This window comes from Rhinolophus ferrumequinum, chromosome 24, assembly GCF_004115265.2.
Source record: "Rhinolophus ferrumequinum isolate MPI-CBG mRhiFer1 chromosome 24, mRhiFer1_v1.p, whole genome shotgun sequence".
NCBI lineage: Eukaryota > Metazoa > Chordata > Mammalia > Chiroptera > Rhinolophidae > Rhinolophus > Rhinolophus ferrumequinum.
In genome coordinates this window covers 19,395,716-19,413,742 of record NC_046307.1, presented here as the reverse complement: position 1 = coordinate 19,413,742, position 18,027 = coordinate 19,395,716, and the positions used below count along the sequence as shown (strand labels likewise).

The window sequence follows — 18,027 nt, the reverse complement described above, 5'->3', positions numbered from 1 at the left end:
ATACAGCATCAAGCAGCAGCTAAATAAACATTATGATGTAGTTCCATAACATGAACCCTTCAAAGGTGTTAACATAACCACTTAAGAATTCAATGGGTCCTTTCCTCTTTAAGGAAAGAAGAATCAAAGCTGTTACCTGCTTCTTTTTAAGAACTTCTTGAACGTCATGAGATTTAGACCCTGTACAAAGTTTTGAAGGAGTCTTTAAGTTTGAAGAGCTGTAAATCATTTTTGGATGGCCTGGAGATGAAAATATCTATGAAACACAAATATGATTAAATTAAATCTTAGAAATGCTTTATAGCCATTTTTTAAAAAGACTGCATATATTTCTTTTTTTTAGGAGTTAAATTTTTTTACATTTAAAAACTACATTTATAAAACTAGCTCTTTACATTCAATTGTCACTCAAATAAAAAAACATAAATTAATTTTTAGCAACAATGTTCTATTTCTGAATGGAATCACTTATTTTTCTTCTCTTTGTATTTTTTGATTGTGAGACAAAGAACAAGCCCTGACCTCTAGGAGCTCTCCTGCCACTCACAGCTAGGCTTTAGTGTCCTCTTGTTAAACCTAAACAATTTCACAGAATATCAACCCTAGACAAGGCCACTCTTGCAAACGCGATGGATCAAGGTAATAACAAGACCACTCCACAATCATAACTGAATACAGAATACTATCCAAACCATAAAAATGATTAAACATTTCTCTATCCTGGCGGACAGAAATGACTATAACTTCACCAATCACAGCTTTTGCCATTCACTCTAGTCTCCCCTCCCCCTGGGTAAGATTTATTGAGGTATCTGATCACAGAACTACTGTTTCCTTAAACACTCCCCCAAAATCACCAAACACAGTCTATTCCTAAAATAAGTTCTTTCTAACACCCTCTAACTGAAGTGTCCTACGGTTTCATTGTGCACATTCCCTCACTGAACAAACTCGACCTGTTCAACTCCAGGTGTGTTCCTGGTGGTCTCTGGATGGAGGGGACTGTCATAAGTTACTTTCCATATGCACAGTGCCAAATGAGAACACAAGTTTCTAACAACCTTCTGAGAATTAAGGTACTTTATAATCATAATCTTAATATTATATTTAATCAAATGCTCTCTGTCCTAACACACTCCACTATTTTATTTTTAAATTAACTTTCAATACATGATGTAAGGGACACAGGAGATAATATTAAGAAATTCATGGAAAATTCAATAGTGTAAAAAATATATCTAAATACAAAACTACTCTCAACCATACAACACTTAATTGTCTTCAAAATTAAGCTTCTTTACATAGGAAAGTCTCTCAAGAACTGTAGAAACTCTACATAGCTGACGTTCATGTTGTTATGATTATTAATTAAAACAAAAATGAGAACACCTAAATTTACTGAACACCTATTATGTGTTAAGCACTGTGTTATGTTTTATCAATGAAAAATTTAAATCTCCATAGCAACTCAGTTTATTGAAAAGGAAACCAATGCTCACAAGTTATCTAACACAGCTAGTAAGAGGCAGGTCAAGTCAGGGCTGTCTGACTTCAAGGTCTGTAATTATTTTTTTTTCCCTTTCTTTTTATAATAAAATTTTTGAAACAGACAAAAGTATAGTTAAATAAAACACTTGATATATCCATCACCAAGCAGCAACAATTACCAATACATAAAATAATCTTGTTTTATTTAAATCCCCAACTACATCTTTACACCACACACATCATTTTATCTGTAAATGTTTCAATTGTATCTGTAAAAGCTCAGGACTTCTTTCCTTTTTAAACATAACCATAGTATCATCATCACACTTAAAAATTAAGAATTCTTTAAAATCATTAAATATTCACATTTCCAGATTGCATTACCATTTTCTAAATATTTTTCCCATTTGAATTGGGATCTGTTATGGTCCATAAAGTGTAAGTAGTTACATCTCTTTAAAGTCATCTTTAATTCTGCTCCCTCTCTCCTTCTTTACCTTGAAAACTATTTGTTGAATAAACCAGGTCACTCATCCTATAGCATTCACCATAGTATAGTACCCTTGAACTTGTTCCTCTGTCCTCTAAATTTTTAAAAAATTGATGAGTAGATCTAGAGCCTTGACATTTTTTCATTCTTTGACAGGATTCTAGTAATCTTTGACAACATTCTCTTTTTCTGCTTTAACAAAATATTTTAGGCTCATCCAGAACACTGTCAGTCCCAGATCTGTGGACAGCCATTCCCCTGGTGCCTTGAGGTGCTGGGGGATTGCTGGAGGGGTCATTACCATTGGGCTGGTCATTGTTTCTGGACTTCTTCAGTGAGGAGGATCAGGAAATGTTTTGGCGATTTTTTGGTCACTTATTTGATTTTTAAGATAAAATACAATCTGACTTTATACTGACACTTCAATTCAAATGCAGGACCACAGTGTTTTCACTTAACCTTATCTATCTTGTAGCTCTCTTTTCAACCACACTGAATATCTCAGTTGTCAATGACGCCAATGTGATTCCTCATTTGACTTATTCGACAATGCCCACAAGCCAGTTTCAGAAGACCAGCAGAGTCAACAATATGACTGCTGAGCTTTCTTAAATTGCTTTTTGTCCTCAGTGTGTATCTCGTTAAGAATAGTCAAATAACTGTTTTAAAGCACTCTATGCAGACATGCTAGTTTATTTCTTTTTAATTTTTAGGGGTTACTTTTATTTCATTTCACAATTACATATAGCATTTACATGTTTCCAAGACAAATCTGCAAAATAAGACAAAGTCAAAGTTGTCCAGTTTCTTCTATCCTTACTATTACCACCAAGATTTAAATTAATGTGATTTTTTTTTTTAATTGTAAGCAACTGCTTATAGTTGCAGTGTTCATTGCCCCTATTTTCTTATACCAACAATGGTTGACTATTGTTTTTGTTCCATCTTGCCCTTTTCACTTAATATATCCTGATGATCACCCCACGGTATAAAGATATTCCTCATTCTTTGTAACAAATTGCACATACGCTATTGTACACACATACCACACTTGAAGTTACCAGTCTGCTACTGACGCACATTTGGGCTGTTTTCAGTCTTTTGCTATTTTCAAGAGTCTACAATTACTAGCCTTACACATGACTTTTCATAATTTTAACTAGCGTATCTTTGGCATAGATCAGGGTGTCCAAACTTTTTTCAACGTTTTTCACCAAGGGCCATATTCAGTAAAATACACAAACACCCAGGCCACTCACTCGAGGTGAAGTACGAATTGCCTCACCAGGTTTATTTAAGTAAACTAAATATATTTTTGGTATTTGCTGCGGGCCAATAAAGAATGGATCGCGGGCCGCAGTTTGGACACCCCTGGCATAGATACTTAGACGGAAGGTTACTGATTTAGAATAAATGCATACGTAATTTGCCAGATACCGCCAAATTTCCTTTCATGGGGGCTGTACTATTTAGCATTTCCATCAGCATCTAAATTTCAGATCCTTTTGGAAGTTATTCTGGTTTATTATGCAATTTAACAAATGGATCTAAGTTCACAAAGAAAAATTTAGGTTGAACATAGAAAAAAAAAATGGATCTAATTCCATCTTTTCTATATGGCTATCCAATTATCCCAATACCATTTATCATGAAGTCCACATTTCCCCCACTCATCTGAAATAGTGTGTTGGTAAATAATAAATTCCTATTTGCAAGTGAAGTCTATTTCTCGATCTATTCTGTTCCACTGGTTTGTCTTTACATGTGCCAGTATCAAATTGTTTTAATTATACAGACTTCATAGTATTTTTTTAATGTCTAGTAGAGCTAGCTCCCTTCTTGTTCTTTTACAGTTTTCCTAACTCTCTTTGAAATAATCACCATGCTGGACAGTCACTGTTTAGATAATATCCCTAAAAGCAAAACAAACTACTTAAAACACATTTCAAAGTTTGACTTTTGATTATGACAGAATCCCCTTCACTATGTTCTAGATTATAATAAAAGGGAAAAAAATATAAAACATATGAATAAAGATACCTACCTATTAATAAATGGCTAAAATTCGCCAATTCCTATTTAGCTTGGAATAGAAAGAAAAATTTAACTAGCAAATTTCTGGCTGAACTACGGAAATGAGGGAAGTATACCTGCCACACTGATGTTAGCAGTTGTCACACTTATCTTGACCGAGGAGTAAACAAGACATTAGCAATCTGGTTGATAATCAATTTGTTGATTTCTTTGTGCCACTGAACAACTCTAAATATATTTGAGGTTCACAGAAACACATACCTGGCAATCCTCTCCACCACCACTGGACTGATTCAACAAGTGGGCCGTATCACTCTGGTTACCACTGGCATGTCCCAGACGGTGTTTAACAGGAACTTTGTTAAGAACATATGCACCTGGTGTCTGTGGTTTGCTCATCATCTGCATAGACAAAATAAATACATATGTGGGAAGTTTTTTAAATGCCCAGGAATGACACAAATTTAGGATAGTGACTATCCTGGGGAAGAGGATAAGAAAATGGGAAGGGTGCTTCAATTATCTGTAAGGTTATATTTTTTAAGTGAGTGGTAGATACACAAATGATTGTTATTATCCATACTTTGCTGGATGTCTGAAATATGTCACAACAAAATGCATGTATATATGTGTATATACTCAGAGAAAAATTTCCAATAATTTTATCATGTTCCTTTCAATATGTGATGCTTTGAAGACTTGAGGGTTTGAACCAACAGTAGCTTAATATGAACAATGGTGTGCTGTGGCCACCCCCAAAACAAAATGCAATCTTGGACTGCATTAACATAACAGGATCTAATGGATCACAGAGGTGATGGTATCACTCTTACCATTCAGCCAACTTCTAGAGGAAGCATTCACCTTTGGACCTTAACATGAAATGGGACACAGACAAAAGAACTGCAGAGACAGGTGCAAAAAGCAGGATGATGAATGGAATTAAGACTAGGTACTATATGGAATACGTTTTATTTTAAAAATCTGAATGCATTTAATCCAAACAAGAGAACACCTAGCAAGAGATTGTCATCAATATCTAAACAGCTCTAATGCATGGTGGCTTGCTCTTTTCTTCCTTCATCTATTCATTCAAATATGTTTTGAGCAACATGTGCCAGGCCTTGTTTTAGGCAATAGGGATACAATGCATAAAACAGACAAAATCCCTTTCTCTTGAAGCTTCCATTTCAGTTATAAAAGGAACAGAATTTTTCTACATGGGAAAAAGTAGAACAAAAGGATGGGTACAAGGGTGACTGATTCTAAGACAAAAACTAAGAAGTTCTAGATTCAGAGTTGTTCAGTGGTGGGTGGTTATTATACTTTAGTGTTGAGAAGAATCACTGAAGTTATGTCTTAAACATGAAGATTTATGGGCCCTATATCTACAGACTGACTCTGTAGGTTTGGAAAGATAAGGTCCAGGAATTTGCACCCAGGTAAGTGATTCTGATGTAGAATAGCACTTCTCAAACTTTCGAGTACATAAGAATCACCTGGAGAGCTTATTGAAACACAGATTCCTGGGCTCCACTCAGCAATTCTGACTAAGTTAGGATAAGGCCCAAGAAATTGCTCCCAGGAGATCAGACGCTGCTGGTCTGCAAAACAAACTGAATGGCTCCGATGTGGAAGACCAAAGGACCACAAACTGAGAAACACCTATCCAGAGGTGGGGCATAAAGAATCTCTAAGATCCTATGAACCAGCAGATTACCTTCTGGATACCTCCATGTACCGTTGAGGGAGAAGACTGCTGATGAAGGTGCTGTGGCAGGTGATGGTGCTGCTGGGACAGGTGACTAAGTGTTTGCTGTTGTTGCAGGAGCAGCTGTGTTGGGGACTGTAGTGCTGGTTGCTCATTATTTTCTCTATGCCACAGGACTCGAATGAATCGGTTGTTTAGAACTGCTTCAGTGCTGGAAATGGCTTTCCTGGCTTCCTCATTGGTAAGATACTGGATGAGGGCTGCCTCTGGATCTCCCTTAAAAGCAACCTGTAAGAAAAAACAAAAGCAACAACAAAAAAAACACAGATATTAACAAATAGTTAAATGCAAATAAATTATTGATAAAGAATTCAGAAGTAGAAAATAGCCTGCTGAAATCCACTGTGAAACCTTTGTTAAGTTCTCTATCCCCTAAAGGATGATATGCCTATTTCAAAATAATATATGGAAGAAGGTTATATTATTTAGTAAGTAATCCTATTAATGTTACCTAACCACTTGGGAAAGAGTTATTAGAACCCTTCCTGATATCTTACATTCAAATGAATTCCAGAGAGAGAAAATATTTTTACAATAACAAACAAACAAAATACACCATAAAAACCCAGGACAAAGGGGAGTATCTATATAACCTCAGGTTTGAGGAAGCTTTTATATGTAACCTACAAAGGTAGGAGCCACAGAGTCAGGAAGCAGATTTGACCACGTAAAATTGTAAAATCTCTGTTAGTCCAAACATGCCACAAACAAAGTAAATGACAAATGGAAAAAGGAGCTTTAACATATATGATAAGCAAAGGCTTAGAAAAGCATTATGATAAATGCCTTCATAAAAAAGGGATAAAGACAATGGATAGGTATATCCAAAAGAACTGCAAATGCTAGATAAATTACAGTCTACACAGTAATAAAAAAAAGCAAATTACATCAAGTATAACTTTTCACTTATGAACCTTTTCATTTAAAAAAATTGAATGGATCCATATAACAGTGTTGATGAGGTTTCAGACACTGACTTTGGGAGTATCAATTGGCACGCTTTTGGAGAACAATTTGTTAGTTCAAATAAAGTCTTCAATTTTTTTTAATTCAGCAACGCATCATAAAAATTAATTAAATTTATCCACAAGGAGGCTTACCACCGCATTGTTTTTATGTAAAAGAGAAACAACATAAATTCCTAACAACAGAGAATAGTTAAATAAGTCATGGCCTACTGCTATGGAATGAGTTATGTGCCACCCCCCCACATACACCTGAATTCGTATGTTAAAGCCCTAATCCCTAAAGTGACTAGAGATAAGCTTTCAGGATAGGCTTTTAGGAGGTACTTGAGCTTAAACGAGGTCATAAAGGTAGGGCCCTATCAGACAGGATTGGTGGCCTTATAGGAAGAGATATCTCTCCAGCTTTCCTTTTCCCTCTCTCCTTCCACCTGTGAGGACATAGTAAAAAGGAAGCCATCTACAAGCCAGAAACAGTCCTCCCAAGGAACCATTTTGGCCATCACCCTGATCTTGGATTTCTCAAAAATAAATTTTTGTTGTTTAAGCCACCCAATCTATGGGATTTGTTATGGCAATGTTAGCAGACTAATATATCCATCTACACCAAGCCATCTAATTTTTCTAAATGCAATAAAGCATAATGACCTAGGAAAAATTTAAAGGAAAAAAAGGTAGAGATAATGGTATGGTCACATCTTTTGTATTTTTTTAAGTGTACGAAGCATTTTTAAAAAGAGAAAAGGTGTGTGTATATTCTTCCATACAAATAAATATAGTATGTCTTTTCATCAAAAGATTAATAATTGTTATTGCTAAAATTAAACGTGTACTACTTTTGCACTCAGGGAAAAAACTGCTTAAAAAAATCTCTCAAAAAGAATACTTTGGATCAATTCTTTGAAATACCAAGTCCCCCAATACTACCTTCTTAAACTCAGTTACAGAAATTATATTTTGGTTTGATGGAAACACTAAGTATCTGGGGTAACTGACTGAAATTCCAACTTAAAGACACCGTCAAGTACCTCCATTACAGCATAACACCCAACGTAATTTCAAATATCTAACAAGTAGGCAGTAATACAAAAGCTACAATTTCACATTAGATAACATGTTGCACTGCCTAAAAGTCTCAAGATTAGAACCATTTTTAACCAATAACTACTTTACCACAATATAAAAGTCAGGCAGTAGACACAGTTACTATATTAGAAATTACCGAGAATTTTACCTATTTAGAATACTAAAGCAGGTGATAAAATCGCTTGTCCAAAGACAGAACTATAAAAATACAGTAACTAGCCCGGTGTCACTCAGGAAGAGGTTACAGAAAAGAACCAAATCAATTCAAAGAAACAGCTTAACAATTAATTACCCATCATTAATTTGGGTATGCAGACCTATAGCAGAGTTTAAAACTCTTAGCAGTGATGATCAGACTAATCACTGGCTCATTTAAGCAAGGTGAGCTGGTAGGAATGTTTTCAAAAATGCATAAAACACATGGATTTTGTCACCAACACAGCCATATTTACCTGGATGTTAACAATAGTTCCAAATTTGCTGAAGTGTTCATTGAGCTTGGTAATGTTGTTCAATTCCTGAGGGATTTTCTTGACTTCTAATTTGGTATTTGTATACTGATTCTTTCTCAAGAATCCTGGTTTACTCTGATTGTTATTCCCTTGTCTGAAACGAATATTAAGACTTGGTTAATTATCCCACCTATGCCTAGCCAAGAGATATGTAAGCAAAGCGTGTAAGGTTTTATTTATTAATGTGTCTTTAGTAAGCACTTAACATTTTTCAGAAACTAGTAAATAATTTTCTTATCATCCTCATTACATGAGAATAGAACACACTGAGAGAAAAAAAGAAGACTGAATGGCAAATGATCACAAAAAAAAAGGCCCAACTGCGATTAAAAAATCATGCTAAAAAGACCTACCACAATTATCAAGGAATCTAACATGAAAGAATAGAACATCATTTTTTTTATGGTGCACTTTTCAGCTTCTCCAAAAATACAGAATTTTTGGGATGGTCGGATGGCTCAGTTGGTTAGAATGTGAGCTCTTAACAGGGTTGCTGGTTCAATTCCTACATGGGCCACTGAGCTGCGCCCTCCACAACCAGAGTGAACACAATCAGCTGCCGCTGAGCTGCCACAGGGGCAGGATGATGGGCTGTACCCCTGCAACTTGAGCTTAAATATCGAAAACTGCGACTGGACTTGGAGCTGAGCTGCGCCCTCCACAACTATATTGAAGGACAATGACTTCAATAGAGCTGATGAGCCCTGGAAAATGCACTGTTCCCCAATAAAAAAAGAAAAAAATTAATATACATATATATACTTTATATATATATATATATACATATTTTTATAAAATATGTATATATATATATATTTTTTTTCTTTTCTCTTCATTTCCAGGGTCTCAATAATTCTTAATATTGGGTTAGGTTTATAAATAAGTAGGTACAAATTACAGTATCAATTATAAATATTCTGTTAGCTTTGCAATTTTTAAGACATTCTAAGGATGTCTCTGGGAACCCCAACTTTGAGACAGTTTGATAATCACTAATTAATGACAACTCTTAATTTTACAAATTTATTAATGCAAGCAAAAATAACAAAAACACCAATTTGATGTTATTAATTAGCAAATTATCTTACTTTCCCAGCCAAGGTTTCTTTGTGAGTGGTCCTTCCAAACCACCCACAGCTCTTTTTCGGCTATCTGGTTCAAGAACTACTCTGGTTATGTTGCTATTAATTGAAACAGGAACTGGTGGTTCAGTCTGGATGACAATGTTAGCAGCTGTTGGAAACAAAAATTAATGTTACTAATAATGCATTACATTTGGGGAATTTCAAATGATTAAAATATTTAGTCCAAACGCTAAAAAAGCACTGTGGATAGCACCCACTATCACTTCCTTTTCATAAACACCTAAGCAACAAGAAAAACTTACCAACTGCCTCCTTTTTAAAAAATATAATATCCAATATTAAAAAAGTAATAGGCAACACCAATGTAACAAATGATTCAAAGATCATCAATGGATAAAAAATAAGTAAATAAATAAATAATGAATGAATGAAATGTTGTTAGAGAATAAGATATTTATCTGGTATCAAAGTATCACTCCACAAATTATTTACTTTACAATGGAGAGATTGAACAATTATCACCTTAGGTAAGCAATCAAACTTAGTACCATAAGTAGAGTAAAATTACTTGTCTCCTGATGTAATTCAACAAGAAGTTCGCTTGGATAGGATATTATTATGGAATTATGATTTTTCTTATGTGTGGCAATGATATTGTGCTTATTCGGGACTATCTTTACTCTCAGATGTAAAAAAAAGTGTCACAATCTCTACAATTTCAAGTGGTTCAAGAAAAAACTGTGGGAGAACGAAGAGCTTCAAGGGGGCCAAATACATGGAGATTGAAGAAGACTATCAGACTTTGGTTGGTAAGCACACAATGCAATATACAGATTATAGAATTGTACGCTTGAACCATATAACGTATTAACCAACGTCACCCCAGTAAATTTAATTTAAAAAGAAAAAAATGTGAGGGGAGGAGGAACGGAGAGAGAAATGTGCAGGCACACAAGCAAGCATTCATGTCCAAAGGTCACAAACTGTTAACAACTAGTGAATCTAAGTGAAGGCGTTCAGGTGTTTATTGTGCTTCTTTGATTTTCTATAAAATTTTTAAACTTAAAAGTTGAGGGAAAAATCCAAATCCAGTATTATGAATTGACGCATTTCATTCACAAGTTAAGACTAAAATACTGTAAGAAACTGATCTTACAATGGATTACGTGTGGGTGGGAAGAGGGCTGATACACAAAAAGGCAAATAACAACCTAAAAATGTGCCTGTTACGTTCTCAATATCTCCCTAACTTTAGCAATCCCATCAAAAGTAAAATCAGCAGCAAATAATAACATATGTAGAACTGGATGCTGGGGTAAAAACGGGGGTGGGGGTGGTATGTTGCATTTCATCTGTGTGGCAGGAAAATTACACAGATTCATTCATTTAACATGTATTTCTTGAGCATATGCTATAGCCCAACAGCTGTATTAGACCTTGGGTATAATGACTGAATAAAATAAATATGATCCCTGCTCTCATAGGGCTTGTGTTTTCAGAGGATAATGGACAAGAGAGCAACTGTGATGCATAAAGCATTCTAGAATTTATGTCTTCCCCAAAATAGTCACCATTACCACCTGACACTGCCTAATGCTTTTCTTTTATAAAGTGCTTTATAAAACAGAAAAGATATAGCTGGAGGTTAAGTGACTTGCCCAAGATGACAAAGCAAGCCTGTTGTATAAAAAACACATAACTTCTACACTGAGAGAGATTAATGGATTACTATGTATAAATGTACAGACAGACCAGCCTAGTGACAAAAGGAAGACCTCAAATTCTAAGAATATGATCTTCCGACTAATTTCAGGTACTTTGGGGTAACAATATATGTTTTATAGCATAGAAGGTAAGAACATATTCTTTGGAATTAGATAGACCTGAGTTCAAATTCCACTTCTGCCATTACTAGCTGTGTGACTTGGGTAAGTTCTTTAACCTCTCTAAGCCTCAGTGTCTTTATCTGTAAAAAGAGAATAAAAATCATACCTCTTTTAAGAAGTTGTTGGTAAAGAATATGAGAAATAATAATACATATAAGAGCATTTGGTTTAGTCAACACAAACTGTTGGCCTGTAGTGGTAATATTGTTATTAGTGACAGTAAAGAAAAGTTAATAAAATCAGGATAGGAAAGAACAGGAAAATGTTCACCACATAATTAAATTAAAAAAAATATGTCAGGATGGCACATGGCCATTAAAATTAGAAATCTAACTATAATAATAAATTGAAATCTCATCAAATTCTTTCTTTTTTTGAGGAGAGGAGAAAGAAGAGTGTGAACCCACACTGAAAGTAAATGCTTCCATTTAATCTTTTAAGGTTTGTGACTATGCTTTCTAAAGGTCGTAACATATGGCTGTAATCATAAACACCAAAAATGGTCAAACAATTCTATGGTTCTCAATTGTTATTAGTGCAAAGCACAGCTCTTACAATACAAAGTAGGCCCTTAAATGGTCAGTTCTTTGGGGGCTAGGGACCATGTCATTTGATCTTTCTATATCTAGTATCTATCACAGTGCCTAGTACTTAGCTAAAATAGCCTGAAGTCCTACAAAAGGCGATTAAATAACATTAGTATTATTTTTACTTAAAAATACTTTCTAATTACAGCTTTAAAATTTGGAAATAGTTATTCAAAAACATTTGAGATGATTATAATAGCACCCTTCAGAGATAGTGTGTTAAGTACTTTTAGACCTTAGTGACGTCAGAAATGTTACACCTAACTCTTGTATAACACAGCATCACAGAAGAGGTGCTCTCACCTCTTGGATTTGCATCCATATCTCCAGATGTTAGGCCAATCAGGTTTGGACGTTGTGTCTGTGTTCTTGAAAAGAACTGTCTGTACTGAGATCTACCAGAACTGGTAATACTAGGAGCTTCTGGATTATAACCATCTGGTTCATATGCATCTGAGGGAAAATAAAATAACAAAACATATAACAAATCAGAATATTTAAATTTCTCATTACTATAACTGCAAAACTTGAATTTTCTTCAACAAATTTATCAATCCATATACATTTCTCTTTGAGTTTCAGTATGTAGTTACACCTATTGGAAGTGGAAGAAATGAAAATGCTCCATCACAAAATACAAATACACAAATCAATTCTTAAATATTAATATACCCATTTAATTTTTATCATATATATTAATCACCCAATCCAATCTTCAATGCACATTTTTAAGAGAAATTTTCACATACATAGAACACCTTATATAAAGGACTGGTTGAGTTTCCTCTGTTACCATGTCTCACCAATTTTTAAGTACTCTTTTAATTAAAAGGGGAATCAATCTATTAATTAGGTTATCTGCACTTTAAACTGAAGAGATAATAGCTAGGTTCATACATAAAACATACTTCAAATGTTTGATTTCAAACAGCTAAATAAGATAAATTTTGTATTTATCAATATAATTATCTTGCTACCACCCACCTCATCAATGCCACTTTTGTCATGTCCCCTATGTTTTCCCTACAAATAAAATTTGATTTTTAAAATTCTAATGCTAAGTAACTATTCTGTTAGTGTTAACAAAAATTCTGAATGTGCTGATCTCTAAATAGTATATATCCTCTTCATCCTACATAAAATGAAAGGGTTAATACTGAGTGAAGGCACTGATTTTCGCAATTGTGATTTAGAAGTCCTTGCATCTCTTTTTATTTTTTTTCCTTAATGGGAAAATTCTTTACGTCATTCATATTAAATTTCAGCTGCAAGATAAGGTCTTTATTATTGGCCAATCAGTTCTATGATTCAGAGTATAAGATCATCAAATTATGGTTAAAAAAGTTTTAAATTGCCACTTGTTACTCTAGACAGAAAGTGATAGATAGAAAAATCTATCATTAAGGCTGCTAAAAGTTTTAAAAGTTACATAATCAAATGACCTTGTTCTATAATTCCTGGAAATACACAGAACCCAAGAAACTTAAAAGTCCTTTTATTAATTATGAACTGAGATCTAAAGGCAAAGTGATAAATATTAAGGACTTCCCGAGACGTCCACAAAGCACTCCATAGATCTTCCAAATGTGTATGTCAACAGGAGAAGTTTTTTCAAGAAATCAGTAAATCATACAGTCAGTCCATACAACAAGGGGCAGAGAGAAAAAAAGACATGTTTATTCACGATCAGAAAGAAACCAGATGTTTTTGTTTTGAAGAAAAATTAACCTAGTTTTTCTTACAACATATAATTATTAGAAAACACACAAGTAGATATTCTCTTCCCATCTATCAGATTAGAAACTAGTTTAAGGAATGACTTTTGTTACCGCGGCACTGAAAGTAAATACAAAGGACACCAGAGATATCCACACAGGAGGCCTAATCATCTAGCAGCCACTAGAGACAAACCAACAAAGCAGAGGAACAGAAAAAAAACCACAAACTATCTAAGAGCTTTAATCAGGATGTGTGACAGATCAGGATACCAGGTCATTCCATAGGCTGGCCACCTTGTGGTACAAAAGGTCAGAAAAGTGGATGGCCATCTGTAGCAAAGCTTACCTGGGACCAGAGGGGTAGGGCTGGAGACTGAGGTATGGTACCCAATGGAGGATCCCATGAGGTTGCGAGGTGGCACCAAACGAGCTGCCAACAGAGGAGGCGGTGTCCCCAACTGAAGTCGCTCAGATGCAGCAGCACCATGTTCACGAGAGTACATGGGCTGTCCTATAGAGGAAAGAATAGGAGGGCAGCTGGGATTGAGAATCACAAGCTTCTCTTACTTAGGTAATGATGTGCTTCCTGAGACTTGAGCCAAGAACAGAGAAAGTACACCAACAGGAACAGTATTTGAGAAAGATGTTACTGAGATTCTTTCTAACTCAAGAAAAAGACATGCACTGGTTAGGATGCATTGAGGTATAAAAAAGAAGTAAGAATTAAGTAGCATAACTGCATAATCTTCATCTTTTATAAGATTAAGTGAAATAATTATGTGCTAATTTTACTGGAAACTGAACATTCAACCACATCAAGTTATTAGACCAAGGAACTTTGAACTAGTATTCATGTAGAGATTTGCATCCGATGAGGCTGTCACATCCATCGGAAAACAAAAACATTCCTCCTCAAACTCACATAATTTCAGGTTGGCACAAAATACACTCCCATATCTGGGAACAGAAAAAATAACAAAGGAACTTAAAAAAAAAGAAAAATGAAAAGAAAAATATCCCCATAAGCATAACCTCACAGAGAACAGGAAATGTTCAAAAGAAAAAATTAAGACTGAAAATTTGTTATCCCATGAATAGGTGGATAACAAATATAAAGAAAAAAAGGATAAAACCCCAGAAAAACAGACCAGTCACTGTACATATGAAATTATCTCAGATATTAAGAACACTTTTTGAAAGAAAGCACATTTAGGTGCAAGAATGTCAGACACAATGACGCCAAATTTTGTGGAACAAGATTAAAAAAGACTAAAACCTCCCTTTGGTCATGTAATAGTATCTCTTTCACTGACTACACCATCAGAGACCTATTTATAAGATTTATTTAGTATTTTATATCTGAAGTCAGACAGACATTCACTATGTGATACAAGACAAAATAAAGTGAATTTAGAATTTTTTAAAATACCTAATGAAAAGTCCTTGAAAGTTGTAATATTCCAAAGTATTTTTAATACACTTTAATACAACTAGCCACATAGTACCCACTTGATTTCATAGTAAATACAAAGGGGAAATAGATGTGCCAAACTTTCCTACCCTTCTCTTCCCTATATATGGAGGAGGTGACCAATCATACTGTATGACAGACTACATACTGTGCACTCAGCACCAATCCTTTCAAAATTTACTCAGAAAAGGATAATCATTACATTGTAAATAAAATTTAGCATATCTTCAATGATGTGAAAATACATATCCATTTGAGAATGATCTACTGCAGAGAATTCCTTGCAGAATGAAGAAGTGTGCTAAAGAAAAAAGCGGGAAGTGCAATCTCAGTCAGTATGACTAGTTTAAATTTATGACATAGCACTCAATGTACCGAGTATACTTAATTAATACTATCTCAAAGTAAACTGGAAACTAAAAGGCTAGTTGACACAATGTCTTTTTAAAACAAATAAAGAATATGCTTTCAAACCTTTTCAGAAAGATGGCTGTTTAGAAATTCATAGAATTAGAATATGACACTTTTAAAACCTCTAATGAAACGAGATCTCAGCAGTAATCACAATGGCTGCTGAAACCAAGAGCACTTTTAAAATGGATGGATCAGGATGAAAACATTTGTACCTACTGATTAGTATTTATAATACAGAAAGGAAACAACTTGATATTATGTATATGATGTACTGCAATAGGAAGGATATAACCCCATCAATAAAATAATTCATGCCAAAAAAAGAAAAACCCAGATGTGAATTGAATTAAGTCTCCTGATCTAACAATTTACAAGAAATATAGGGGATAGAGGAATGTGTTAAATGACACCAGGAGATGCAATGTGCAAAGTCCAGAATGTGATAAAATACTACAGTACAAATGACCTGTTTCTTCAACAAATAAATATTGAAAGGGAAAAAAAGAGGTAAGGGAAATTGTTACATTTAAAGACTTAAGAAACTAAAAGTAATGTGTAACCTTGTTTGGATCCAGCTTCAAATCAATCAGCTGTAAAAAACCATTTATGATATAGTTGGGAAATACGAACACTGACTGGATATGTGACAACAGTAAACTTACAAACTTTTTGGGGATTGTGATAAAGTAATGTGATTGTGTGTGTTTAATCCTTACCTTTTAGAGATACGTAAGTTTTTACAGATAAAATGTTATGTTTGGGGCTTGTTCTAAAATAATCAAGTCAGGGGTGAGTTACAGATAGATAAAGCAAGATTAACCATTTGTTTATAAACACTGAAGCAGGTAAATGAGTACATGAAGATTTCTATAGTACTTGCTTTCCATTTGTGTATATTTGAAAATTTAATAGTTTTTAAAAATCAAATAGGTTACAATAATGGTGAAGATGAGCCATTCACAACTTATATTCATTCATTCAGTTTAGTTTTGATCAATGCAGAGTGTGACTGGATAATTCCAAATTTCAAAAATACCAAGCTCATGTTCCTATCTTAAGTTGTTCGTATATCTTACATGCCTGATTAGCAACATTTTTATATTCGTATTGTTAACTCTAGTTAGTTGAAGACAGTTTTTATTCAAACTAAAATTTTAGCTACTCTTTGTAAGTTTCCTGATTTAATCTTTATGCACATGGAAAAGAATCCTAAGTTTTAAACTAAAAGCCCAATTAGAAAAAATATAAAGTTACACCTTCCAATTATTGGCCATATTTATGTGTCTCCTCTATCAGAACCCCAGGTCCCTGGCACACCTTCTGAAGTTCCAAGGCCTACACCATGCCTGGGGCACAGTGGGAATTCTTTAAGTCATTTAAAAAAGAGATGAAAGCTTATTTATTAAAAGTATCTCAATGACAAATATTTCTTTGGATGAGTATCTCATGTTGAAATGGACAAAATGACAACTGATGCAACACAAATCCAAGGAAGACACAAGGGGAGAAAAACTCTAGTCAATATACAATGCTTCTGCTGGAGACTGATTCCCTTTTCTAAACATCAAAGTCTATGATTCTGCACAGAGAAATGTTATGCATTCCACAGAAATAAGGAATCTCAAGTTCAGGAATACAGTGTTTTAATAATTTTACATAGTTAAGAGAAAATGTTTTTTCAGAAAGATAATTTATGTAAATTCGTTTGAAGATTGACAACTACCTTTAAACTAAGATTCAGTCTCTAGAATCCAGGATGTTATATAGTCTACTATTACTTTTCCACACACCCAGTACAAGAACTAGGCAGTTACAAAACATTTCTACTATGTCCTCTTCAAAGAAGCAAAAGAAACAGACCAAATTTAAGGCAGAAACAGTATACTTAAAAATGGTCTTATGAAAATCAAAAAAGAAAAAAGAAATCATACACTGAATTGATGACCTCAAATTTGGGTAAAATGTTTAAATACTTCAGATGAACTAGTTGATTTTAATAGGTATATGATATTGATGTCTTACCAGACAATTCCAGTTACATCTCATTATTTAAGTCCTTTTCAGAGTATCTAATATTTTAATAAAAATAACGAAATTTCAGAGTTTTTTCTAAACTATAACCATTTGATATTAACTTTTACATAACATATATCCTACCAATTTTACAGTGGGGTTATTCTCTTTCGTCCTTTAACATTCCATTGACTTCTTCCAAAACAACTGATAATTACAGAGTAGATGAAGTTAATTTTTGGCAGAATTAGTTCCTTTGTCAATTGAGCTTCTGAAGTACTCTGCTCATTTAGTTATAACAGCAAAATACACTGTAATTAGTTTTTGGGTTTTGGGGCTTATTGTTTGTTTGTTTGTTACGTATTTTTTTCCACTATTAGATTTTTCGCTTCTTAGGAGAAATATTATTTCTTAGTCATCTGTGCATTCTTAGTACAGTTCTATTCTTACCTCCAAAAATCCAGACTTCATTTTTCTATTTTTATTTTGGGTTCCCATTGACATAAT

General features: G+C 34.1%; 1 protein-coding gene across 2 annotated transcripts in view; it reads right to left on the bottom strand.

Moving 5' to 3' along the window:
- Window positions 1–18,027, bottom strand: part of RBM27 (RNA binding motif protein 27) — a 62,487-nt gene that overhangs the window by 14,742 nt on the left and 29,718 nt on the right. For both annotated transcript variants that reach the window (XM_033096437.1, XM_033096438.1), the window contains exons 9-15: window positions 13,969–14,133; window positions 12,208–12,357; window positions 9,435–9,579; window positions 8,287–8,440; window positions 5,733–6,011; window positions 4,274–4,414; window positions 137–256 (exon numbers count right to left, since the gene is read on the bottom strand). In XM_033096437.1, the coding sequence (XP_032952328.1) occupies window positions 137–256; window positions 4,274–4,414; window positions 5,733–6,011; window positions 8,287–8,440; window positions 9,435–9,579; window positions 12,208–12,357; window positions 13,969–14,133 (1,154 nt within the window). The remainder of the gene's footprint in view (window positions 1–136; window positions 257–4,273; window positions 4,415–5,732; window positions 6,012–8,286; window positions 8,441–9,434; window positions 9,580–12,207; window positions 12,358–13,968; window positions 14,134–18,027) is intronic.